The sequence below is a fragment of the Procambarus clarkii genome, chromosome 65 (assembly GCF_040958095.1).
Source record: "Procambarus clarkii isolate CNS0578487 chromosome 65, FALCON_Pclarkii_2.0, whole genome shotgun sequence".
Lineage (NCBI taxonomy): Eukaryota > Metazoa > Arthropoda > Malacostraca > Decapoda > Cambaridae > Procambarus > Procambarus clarkii.
In genome coordinates, this window is record NC_091214.1 from 19532447 (window position 1) to 19545117 (window position 12671).

General features: G+C 38.4%; 1 protein-coding gene across 7 annotated transcripts in view; it reads right to left on the minus strand.

Moving 5' to 3' along the window:
• Positions 1-12671, minus strand: part of bmm (brummer) — a 45225-nt gene that overhangs the window by 12013 nt on the left and 20541 nt on the right. For 2 of the 7 annotated variants that reach the window (XR_011223750.1, XM_069309561.1), the window contains exons 3-9: positions 12103-12222; positions 9722-9910; positions 5921-6109; positions 3490-3687; positions 2666-2734; positions 2033-2208; positions 1003-1166 (exon numbers count right to left, since the gene is read on the minus strand). Coding sequence is in view for 5 of the 7 variants with exons in the window: in XM_069309561.1 (XP_069165662.1) it covers positions 1003-1166; positions 2033-2208; positions 2666-2734; positions 3490-3687; positions 5921-6109; positions 9722-9910; positions 12103-12222 (1105 nt within the window). In the remaining 2 variants the exon portion in view is untranslated. Of the gene's footprint in view, positions 1-1002; positions 1167-2032; positions 2209-2665; positions 2735-3489; positions 3688-5920; positions 6110-8495; positions 8685-9721; positions 9911-12102; positions 12223-12671 lie in introns of all 7 variants that reach the window. The other 5 variants (XR_011223751.1, XM_045763583.2, XM_045763584.2 and 2 more) reach the window with 4 other exon arrangements.

A 12671-nucleotide genomic window follows, 5' to 3' on the forward strand; every position in this document is an offset into this window, starting at 1 on the left:
AATATACCTTTACTTTAATTACCTCAAGGCCAATATAGATTCATAAAATCAATCACACATTCAGTACAACTAAGTGAAAAATTAGCTTCAGTACTGCAAATTATTTAGCTGCCCCTTTGCAAATCCTGTAAGAACATCTTTATTACCTGAGGACTACATATTGTCAACAAAACAATTTTGAGAGAAGAAATTGGTGTACGTTTAACTCTTCACAAGTTGAGATGGTTTTGTCAGCGGGTCCAAGACATATCAGGCCAGCCCGAGACATAGACATACAGGGATACCGGGTTCTACACATTAAGACATAATACAATCACATGGGAATTATCACAGGTAAGGCCTCAAGTATGCAAGTGAGTATGCTCACTGTCTTCAACAGATTAATTAATTCTGGCTACTGTATCTGATTGGATGGGCTAAACATGACACACTGCCAGTGGCTTCTGGCACTACACACATGGTCTCTCACCAGACATTAGGTGAGCGCAGGCAACCTTCAGCTCCCCAGCAGTGTTGTGGCAACACCTTGAGTAATAGGTGAGGAAGGAATGACACATCAACAATTTACTCACAAATTTTGTTATTGGCTCATAATGAGCATGGCTTTGGAGGGAACACTGCTGTAGGAGCAACTCTGTTTCAGTACCTTTAGTTAACATTAACCACACCTGCCCTATGTTTGCTTTTTAGTGCCTTTATTTCTTCTTCTTCTTTCATGAGGCCAGCAAGCTTCTTTTTTTTTCCAAAGGTTTCAAGATGTAATTCTGTCAAAAGTGCAATGTCTATGGGAATAAAATACAAAATATTCCATATTAAACAAACTGTACTATACACTGTATGACACTACTGTATTACAGTATCCTTAGATGCACTCACTGGATGTACTTTGAGAATTACTCATCCTAGCATTCAACCTTCAAATTTTATTCATTTCTTCTTTCAAATGCTAAGAAAGATACAATGGTACATCAATGGAGGTGATATCTTTACCACTATTCCCACCTGAGAATTGAGTGATGGCCAACTGGCAAGAGAACTTGCTCTCGTGTCGGTGTCGATGGTGCAAGGGAGACTGTTTTGATGATCGGATAAGAGCCTGCACCAGGGAGATAATTTGATTGGCCAAGTTCTTGATATCACTGGCTGTTGGGGCTGAACCCATGAACCTGTTGAGTAAGAAGATGTCATCTAATTTTAACTGTATAATGTGTTATTCTATGTATCTGTGGCCCAGTACTCCAAAAAGACCTAAAAATTTAAGTAAAGGGAATTCTTTCTATGTTGATAAAATATGGCTATTTTTGTTGAATGGGTCGTCATGGGAACAACCTGTAATCGAATAATAATACAGTAAATGAACTAGTTACTAAGTGATTAACTGAATAACATTAACTCAATTAGCCAATACCACTTGTCTGAAAATGTAGCCAGTAGTCATGCACCCCTGGCTGCACCAGATGAGTGAATGATACAGTACTCAGTCAGCCAGCAAGGACCCTCCATAACCTGGGCTGCCATCTAGTTGTGGTTGGGCGCACAACAGCTGGGGTCTTTACCCCCACAGCAATGATTGTCTGCTTTGTTTTTCTCGGATTTATTAATTTCCTTCAAGCAGATGACTGAGAGTCTTGGAGGCGTGGTGTGATTTCCTAAGGCTTAGCAACCCCCAATACTGTACAGTACCTCAAGTAGCTACTGGTGAATTGTATTTTTTTTTCCTCAATCACTTTGAGACAGATAAATATCCTTACCCAAAGAATTCCACAATTTAATTTTACCAACTACTCAATGTATCATCAGATTCTGTACAGTACAGTATATAAATAGCTAAAAAGAAATAGAAAAAGCTTACATATCAGCATACTGCACACAAATAAAGTAGCTATAAATATTGTGACGTGCTCGCAGATGCGCTAAGAGCACCACCACCAACAAAGCCCTGTATAAAGGCTCCTACTAGTAGTCTACGTCGTCCCATTCAGACAGCACACAGGCATTACCCCAACAATTAGACTGGACGGCAGATACTCACTTGAGGAAAGCGGCATAGGCAACATCAAAGGGTAAGACATAAGGCAATGTTAATATGGAGAGGAGCTTCATGGACTTGTGTTTGAAGACCCAGTTCATGAGACCTTGGTTGGCCTTGTTAATAGCATCTTGGAGAATACTTCCAACGGCTTCTGGCAACTGATCAATGATGGCTTCCTGTTGATAAGTTGTGTATTAACACCAATTATTCTTGTACAATTACAAGTATTGTTCAGCAATCCAAATTTTCATGTCAAGTAAATATAACAAAAAATATAGCAGAACAAATCAGAACCATTCTATACAGGTATACTAGATTAACTTATGTTTACTAGGTGTGAAAATTAATATGCATTCTATACAGATAACATTTAATGTGTTTTGCATTAAATATAGGACAATCTACAAAGCTTTAGAACCAAGATATTAAATGAGGCTTTCAATAAAAACCCAGTGTTGAATGTAATGAAATAAATTTCTAGTCGGACCCTCCTAGATAAAGAGAGCATTATCTCTCACCCTTCACACTATGGGGAGAATTAAAGGGCTTGGATTTAGCTGGAGACTCTTGGGGACAATAACTATTACATGAACTTTGAAGTGTAAGTCAGGGCAGTAAAAAATGTAATTATACCTTTCTTTGTTGATGACAGTCGAAACAGTCCATCTCGTGCACCGACCCATTATGAGCCTCATGGGATTCCTGAAAGACAACAATATGTTGTTGTTATTAGTAGAAGGTGGTAAGGACTGTAAATGTGGAATCACATACTATGCAGTGCAACCTCGATTGAACGAGTCTAGTCAAACAAATCACTAATTTGTATTAACAAATTTTGATCAAATTCTAAACCCTCCCTTTGGCTAACACTGTCCATCAACCTTAGAAAACTCTGCAAAAGTAGGTGTAGACCAGAGCAAGAGAGGCTTCACACCCAATGCATGCCCCCAAAACCACTAAAACCCCACTCCATCCCAACTTCCAGGCCCCCCCAAAAAGGATAGACAGCTTAACTGAACCCAAGTCAGGATAATTGATGTCTTGGCTTGGCTTTAGGGCTTTAAAACAAGCTCATAATTGAGCTTGTTTTAAAGATTTTATGCACTGTACAGTTGTTTACATTTAGAATGAATTGGCTATTAACCTAAATGTGTTATGATGAACTGGTCCTTCAGAAGGCTCATGCAAACAATCCTCTCAAAAACAACATTTTTTTAATTCCAGTCAACAATTTGAACTGAACATAAACATGTTAGACCAATGAAGAATTTCGTCAAGAGCAAGGTTCGTTCAAATGAGGCCCCCAGTGTACAGTACTTATATTCCCCAAATCATTTTATACCTTGAAAGTCAACATTTTGAAACTTTTGTGATATATTGTGCTGGAATAGTTCTAAGTTTCGTAAAATAATAAGACAATGTCCAAATTACTCTTTTAAAAGTTCAATATAACTTACCGTCAAATTAAATCTAGACTGAACTGCGAGGCATCGTGTGCAATTGATTAGATTGTTTCTTTGGAGGAAATCCAGGGCATCATTGAACCCTTGCTGACACATCTTGTTAAGAACTTTAGGTGGGGGCGGGAACAGTATACGGGCAAAGCGATACAAGTTTTCTTTACTGAGTTCAATACTTGTGTTAGCAAGGTTGATCTGCAGGAATAAGAATGACGTAAGTTCTCTTTCTTGAAAATTATGGAACAAATTAATTAATTAAATTTATATAACATTTTATTAGATAATACTGTATCAAATATAAATGGGAAATATATATTATCATTCAGATGTGCTCATGAATCACTGTTAATATACTACACAACTCTCAATGATTTAATTATTTTCAAAAACAAATAAAAGTAAGGCTGGAGTGACTACTGAGGCAACAGAAGACAACCAGTTATCTGGTCAAGTACACATGCTACATGTAGCTACAGACACTAAGGAATGTAAGGAAGTTAACTGGTCAAGTACACATGCTACATGTAGCTGCAGACACTAAGGAATGTAAGGAAGTTAACTGGTCAAGTACACATGCTACATGTAGCTACAGACACTAAGGAATGTAAGGAAGTTAACTGGTCAAGTACACATGCTACATGTAGCTACAGACACTAAGGAACGTAAGGAAGTTAACTAGTCAAGTACACGTGCTATATGAAGCTACAGACACTAAGGAACGTAAGGAAGTTAACTGGTCAAGTACACATGCTACATGTAGCTACAGACACTAAGGAACGTAAGGAAACAAATATTAAAGTCTAGTTAACTTATTACATATAATATATATCATCAAACTGAACAAAACAATTACTATAGGTATAGCAAATTACTATACAGTACAGTTATAGAATAACAAAAATTATTAGAAGGCATAATATACTGGATAGGAAGAATTATTTAAATTATTTGTTTAAATGTCATTACACACATGAATTATAATAAAATTTTTGATAAAGAGTTCAGGCAAAAGCTATTATGAATAAGCAGCAATACCAAGCAAGGCAAGAAACAATGCAGAAAATAGTAAGACAACAAAGCAAGCTGCACTTCAGAAACGTCACGTTTAAGAACTCACGAGTGAACACACAAGACAAAACATTTAATATAATGTCCTATTATTATTATCCATGAGATGGTGGCTAGCAATTTATATGACTAGAAGATGGATCAGCTAACACCTTCATGCCTATGTGACACCCCATGAAAGGCTCAACCCTGGAAACACAAACAGAAACTGTCTCTAATTTCCGCTTGTTACAACTTGTAATAAAGTTGTTACATCTTGGCTTAACGTGTTTATGACGTATTAGAACGTTGTTACAACTTGCTATATTGGTTGTTATAACTGGTTAGGTGGTGTTAAAACTTGTTCGAACGTTGTACCAACGTCATAGTTTCTGTGTGTGTTTGGCGGGAAGTTCTCCCTACCTTTCCCTATGTTAATTGACCCTAACCCTTTACCTTTTCATTTGATTGCCCCTTCACCTCACCCGACACTTATTCTACTCTCACATGTGTATTTAACAAAAAGTGTGCATCAAAAATTCATTCTTTACGTAAAGATGTTCCAGAGAGGAACGAAACGCTGTAGAAAATAAATCCTTCAATAATTACTGTGCTAGTGTTTCTTTACCATGAATTTTGGTAACTTGACTGCTCTTCTTAATACCGATACTAAGAAGCATAGAAAACTTAGACTGGAAGATCAACAATACCAGCAATGCAGTCATATTTAACCAAATAAACAAATAGATAAATAAGTAAATATATATATATACACACATACATACAGTATATACATACTGTATATATATTTATTTATTTATTTAGTTACTAGAAAGCCACTAACACTAATGGCCTCAATGAGAACGGGAAGCTAGCGGCTTGTCAAAGGTCCCCCCTTCGTTAGTTAATACATGACTCAAAAGGGCCTGGAATGGATTCAACTGGGAGGAGCTTACCAGGTAGCAAGCACCAAGGAGCCTCCCAGAAAGTCTTGGCAATTAGTATAGTACTGTAATGGAATGATAATGTGAAAATTTATAAACTATTTGCTTGCACAACTTAATGCACACCAGAAGGAAGCTTGATCAATTCTCTAAACTCTCCATTTTTAATACAGGACACAGTTCATCTGTCTTTCATAAGAACTAACAATTGAACTTAATATAATATACAATAACACTCAAAAACTACCCCTTCAATGCAATAATACAGAAATATGAAACAGTTTGTATAACAGCATTACATTTAATACCAGCTAACTACTACATAAAGTAGTGACTTGAGAACATGCTTTAGCATAGTGATGACACACACTATCAAACTTCACGCCACAAATACACAACAGACGGGCATGTTCTACATCGACCCCAGCAGAGAGTACCGTCATTAGTCCTGCTGTACTGTCCTTTGGGCAGATATCAGCCTCGCCGCAGAATGGTGCAACCGTGACTGTATTCTCGTCCATCTCGGGAAGGTTGTTGGAGAAGCCCCCATCAATGTAACGTATACCTTGTACTTTTGGGCAAGCCCAGCCACTAAACCCAGGTATGAACGCCGAGCAAATCAGGGCCTGTTAGTCATAGTTCTCTTGATCAATATACAGTTTTAGGAAACAGTCAGTTTAAGTGATATATACAGTGGTCCTTTGATTATCCAAGCAAATTCAGACCAAATCCCTCATTTGGTCATCCAAAAGATTGAGTAATCCCAAGATTTTGTAGTCTACTGTACCCCCAGGATATCCAACCAGTTTTTGTATAATCCAGAGAACTTAACTGGACCCTGATCAATACATAGATTCAGAAATTGGCAGTTTACTTTATTTGTCCCATCAGAAATTACACTGTACAGCACAGCACTTATTTTATTTCCTGCAGCTACAAGTCAGATAACCCTATTAGTGTTTTATACTTTTCTAGTTAAACGTCTATTTGTCAGTCACCAATAACTGATTTGCTGACATTATTACTGTATTACAGTATTATTATTAAAAGAAATCTTAACTGCTTAACTTGTATACTGTGCATAATATACCATTCTTTAAATGTGTTATATGAAAACATATAGCTGTATATTTGTCTAAATGCATGAGCCATAGAAGACAGCTTAGAAAATACTAGAATTGTACAGCTAAAAATTACCCTGATGAAGTTGCACAGCAGAAATTGTACAGCTGAAATTATATAGCAGCACAGGACACTCAAAGAAACTCAAGAAAAACCAACAACAGAGGATACTCCTCCTCTTCTTTTGCAGTGTGGGTATTTTCCAGCTAGCACCATCTGTTTCAGATCAGTCCCACAATGTATTTCACTGGTTTGATCTATGCTCTTCACATCTGGAGTTTCTATCACTATTTGAATGACCAGCAGGCGACTGCTTGTTGGTGGCCCACCTCCATCTTTCCTCTCAGTGGCAGTATGAAGCTGTCTGGTATTAGTTTTGTCACTATCTGCGTCTTCATCGCTTTTCTTCGGCTCCGGTTAGGGATGTCCTGTGTGTTTTGTCATAGTTGTTTATTGATTGGCATCTCATGCTTAATACTGTCACTATACTTCTTAATACTTATCGTTCAGTGTTGGCAGAGCAGCTACTGCTTGCGTTCAGATTTGACACCTCCAATGTGTCATTCTGCAAGTTGTCTCGTGCTGCTCCTGAGCCATCCTCGTCTCTTGACCGAATTTTGGTTTCTCTCGCCTCACCTCGGTTCATGGTTTCCCTTTCATTAGTCTTTTTGATGGCTCTTGCCTTCGGCTGTAAATTTGGCGAGTTTCAGGCTCTTCTCTGGAGACAGGAGTTCTATTCTATTGGGCCTGGTGGCCAGTTTCTTCGTTTGCAACATTCTCCTCCTTTTCTGGTGAAGAATGAATCTCCAAGCCTGGGATATCTTGTTTGTCTTAGTGCCTGCCACCTCTCCTACTACCAGCATTGACCATAATGAAACACCTCTTTCTGGTAGAGCCCTGGTGGTACCCTGGTAGCTCCCCGATTCCTGCCCTTCCCTCTAGGTCCATTGGTGGGCTGTTCATCAGCTCTAGAATTGGCTAGTCAGTGGAGTCGGCTGTGGATTGGGGTCAAGCCGCCTGGTGATAATAAGTACTGTACTGATGAGTCTTGAGTTTGAGTGAATCCCTTGTTTTGTGTGAATCATTTGGCTGTTTTGAGGGTTAATAATCTGTGAACTCTTGAGTTGTCTTTTAAAGTTTCACTGACTTTCTGGATGCTTTTTCAGTTGGGTGGCAAATTGTTACTCACTCCCTGCACCTTTGAAGGGGGAAGCCAGGTTTTGGCTCTGGTCCCCTGTAGGCCAAACAGAACTTCTGCGACTGATGTAATCTTTTAGAATGGAGCACAATCTCATTAAGATATCTTATTGAGCCACTGAAACTCTACCAGACGTAGATCTTTAATTACAGTCAATACTAGGCTTTTTCTTCATTGGGAAAAATTCTAATTACTGATTAAAGAATATTATAGTCCTATATAGGCCAAGGTCCTAATACAGCTGTCAAGCATCTAGTTGAGCACAAAATACATATTCTGTTGCTAAAGTACAAATTCTATAATAAAGTAGTCTATACCTTTCTTCATTAGGTATCATTTAAAATCTGTAAACCATTTGCTAAATTTCTTGAGCAATTCATATATGTTAGCTTCTCAGTTAGTATTAAGTATTTACCCCATCAAACCCATGAATAATTTAAAAATTATTTTACATTATGCCTGAAACACTTTACATGTTAGTGGCTTTATTAAATGCACATCCAATGTAACAACTAATTTACTACCATATTATGTTCTGTATACTGTACTTTCTAAATCAAAATTATTATTGTTAATAATACTATTCACTCAGCTACTGTACTTGGTGCTGCAATACATTTCGCCTGGGAATTTACTGGCAGGTAACAGCTACTTTAACCAAATAATTTTTTTACAGAATTCATCAACAATACCGAGTATGAAATATATTCATGGTCTCGGGGGCAGATCTGGGAATGACCAGCAAAAGGGCTGACAGTGACAGTGAGGTCATCGAGGTGAGGCAGGTTATTGCTGCACACTCCGTCTATATAGCGCACCCCATGGAAAGTTGGGGGAAGCCAGCCACTGATCCCTGGGATGAAGCACGAGCACATCACTGCCTGTATGTAAACACTGGCCATCATGCTTCACGAAATGAAGTGGTCAGCAAGAAAAATGAATGCGACTTATCAATGTGTAAATCAAACAATATGCGGGGAAGAAAACCATTACAGTATTTGTTTGTATGTCTAGTTATACTGGTATAATCTACAGTATACAGTACAGTATGTATTCTAGGCAAGTCACAATGAAGGGCAACATGTAAACACAATTATGAGTGGAAAGGGGAGGTGTATATGGAAGTGTGTACTTGGCAATTTGTGCGTGCAGGGTCACACACTACCTCTTATACCCCACTTTTCAGTCACATTGTTGAATGCAATGACTCCTAGTCCATCTCTACCATATATTCATGGTCTTTCAAAATTATGAACGGAGTTGGCTTCTATAACCTGTTTGTTTAGTTTATTCCCCTCTTCTACCATTCTTGCTAAACAAAAATTCTCATCTGTATGGCTTGTCTGTGTCGATCCTATCTTCTCATCACAAGAAAACATAACTCTGTTTGATAGATGCTAAGGTCTCCGGTCTACACAGTCTCTGTGGTGTAGTGGTAAGACACTCGCCTGGCGTTCCGCGAGCACTATGTCATGGGTTCGTATCCTGGCCGGGGAGGATTTACTGGGCACAATTCCTTAACTGTAGCCTCTGTTTAACGCAACAGTAAAATGTGTACTTGGATGAAAAAACGATTCTTCGCGGCAGGGAATCGTATTCCAGGGACCTGCCCGAAACGCTACGCGTACTAGTAGCTGTACAAGAATGTAACAACTCTAGTATATATCAAAAAAAAAAAAAAAAAAAAAAAAGGTTAAACAATGAAGTCATAAATAGAGAAAGACAGAAGACCGTACTGCTCAGTATTAGGAAAAAAAATATCAGTCATGCATGATCCAGCATGATGCACTCGAGTAATTTGGGAGCCATGCAAGTATGAAAATAACAAGAAAAAGTCTGTCAGCTGCAAATAAAGTAATGGCAGAGGGAGAAAAACATGCTGAAACGGTGTTCTTCTCCTGAGGAGATAGATTTAAACCTGCATGAAGTTGACATGGGAATCTCTTGGACAGATATCAGACTCCCCACTGAATGGGCTAACAGTGATGGTGTTGTCATCCAGGATAGGTAGGTTATCACTGAAGCCGCCATCGATGTACCGAACTCCACGGAATGAGATTGGGAGCCAACCGCTGAATCCAGGTATGAATGCCGAGCACAGAATGGCCTACCGATGGTACGAGGTATTGGGAAAATCAGTAATGAGAGAAATACAACTAGGAAAAGTATGTTGACACATGATGAACATATAATAATGTGTAAAACAAAAAATGCAGGTAAATATAAAGTTGTACTATAGGCTAGTCAGAATAATGATGACCTAAACTGATTGAAGTATTATAGAACACTGGTTGATCATTATCTAAATTAAATAGCTTACCTGATGAAGAGAAACTTATTAATGAATTTATATATCTTGGAAGCAAATATACATTTAGAGAATCTTAATATAGTATCTTCAATAAAGAGCCACCCCACCGAGATTTAAAAAAAAAATAAAATAAAGTGCTACAGTTTACACAATATGTTTGAAAAAACTTTTAAAATATAATATACAGTTTGGGGTCCTTCACAAACCACTAGCTTCCTGTCCTCACCATACCTACTACAGTGTCGCCACCAAGTTAACAGTGGTAATCTAGTTAAAGTAACCTCAATCCCGTCAAACACAGATGAATGTACAGTGTGCATGCATGTGCGAGGGAGCACACACATGCACACACGAAAGTTTTCTTTTGTAAACAGAGTGGTAGATGGTTGGAACAAGTGAGAAGGTGGTGGAGGCTAAAACCGTCAGTAGTTTCAAAGTGTTATATGTCAAAGAGAGTACTGGGAAGATATGACACCATACCTTACCTTACCTTGAGGTTACCTTGAGGTGCTTCCGGGGCTTAGCGTCCCCGCGGCCCGGTCGTCGACCAGGACTCCTGGTTGCCGGACTGATCAACCAGGCTGTTGGACGCGGCTGCTCGCAGCCTGACGTATGAGTCACAGCCTGGTTAATCAGGTATCTACCATGAGCGTAGCTCTCATCCTGTAACTACACTTATGTAATTACACACATACATATTGGAGTAATATGTATGGAGTAAGAAAGTACATAAGAGTAGATTAGCTGTATACAGGTTCTGCAAATATAAGACTTCTTGGCAATATGCTTGTGCAAGAACCAGTAAAAGCTCCTGTTATTGGCTGGGCCTTCATGTAGTAAGTGGAAAAGTAGGTTTATCATTTTTTCTCCCCAGATTCCATGTATGACTGACTAACCATCCTGTCAGATGAGAATATTGGATGAACTTATAGCCAGCTGTTTAGTCAGAGCTGGTTTGTTTTTGTATTAAGGCAGGTATTATCTCTCCCTTTCCATGTATGACTAACCATCCTTTGAGATGGGAATAATAGGTGAACCTATTGCTAGTTCTTGATCTACACTGTATTATCTCATATAGAATAGGGTAGCAGCACATTGTACCTAATTTTGCTAATAAAAAAAAAAGGTTTATCAATAAAATTGGGTAAAAATTAAAAACTGACCTAGGCTAGGAATTACCTATCAGAATCTGTCATACAGTATTGACAACAAATTACATTAGCTTATTTTCCTTCAATATTACTACTGTATCTTAATCAAATGCATTCTGGAACTCGAACTAAATTTTTCCAGGCATAACTGGAACCCATATATAAATGTGTGCAAGAAATTGGTGGAATTGCTTTTTCTTCCCCTCTAGTAGTACAGTTGGCTTTGTTCTGGCATCACAACTGGGGATCCTATCTTGAGGTTATCTTGAGATGATTTTGGGGCTTTAGTGTCCCCGCGGCCCGGTCCTCGACCAGGCCTCCAAATCCTGGGTTTGATTCCCGGGCAGGACCAGAATGGTTGGGCACATTTCTTTTCACTTAATGTTTTTGTTAACCAGCAGATAATAAGTACCCAGGAGTTAGGCACCTGATGAGGGGGAGGGTCCTGGGGGAGGGGGAAGTAGTTCCACCCTGAGGGGAGGGGGGGACTTCAATACCAGCTTAACATACATATGTACACGCACTTTCTGTCCCCGACAAAACTATTTATTATTTAAATATTATTTATTCTAGTACTGTATGCATTTCTTGTTCTATTTACATACATATTCTCTTGTAAAATGGGACCAAACACCACTATTATTTTCCATAAATACTGACTTAACTGAAACATAAAAATACTGTATGTGAGGAAAATCTGTTTGAATAAAGTACACCATAACAAGATGTATATAAAAGATATAAACCTAACCCAACTTAATATAATTGTTTCCCAGAGTGATGTTACTGGAACCAAGCGTGGCGTGGTCCCAAACACGTCCCGACCAAGTACTGTACCTGTATGAGATCTTCTTTGGTGTCAAACTGGGAGAGAAGGATGTTCTTGCCATCACTGATCCTGGTGACGGAGATGAACAGCTTCCCACTCACTATGAGGTGAGCATCATCAGGAAGAACCTGCCCACAGACACTCATCTTACTCATCACCATCATTATATCTAAACATCAATTGACTTGCGCATTACTCGTTAGTATCTTTCACAACAAATAACAGATCAAATGCATCCAAAAGTTTTATGAGCAGACATATGACAAGTAACAAACAGGATGAGTCATTACACTTGAGCCAATAATAGCTACAGCTACTCAGGTCCTCCAATGTTAGCTGTGGGAAATAATTATCGTTGTGTGAATGAATACTAAATACATCATCTAATTACTCTATAAAATAAAACTTCTTTATGAGAGGTAAATTCTCTGCTGCTAAACTAATTAATAATTAATACGTAAATGTTAAGTGCGCAGTGGTCCAAGGCGACGTAGCCTTGGACCACTCAACATTATAGTCATACACATTTACAATTATATCTTGACCGAAATAACATTAATTCATGTCGACAACTTGT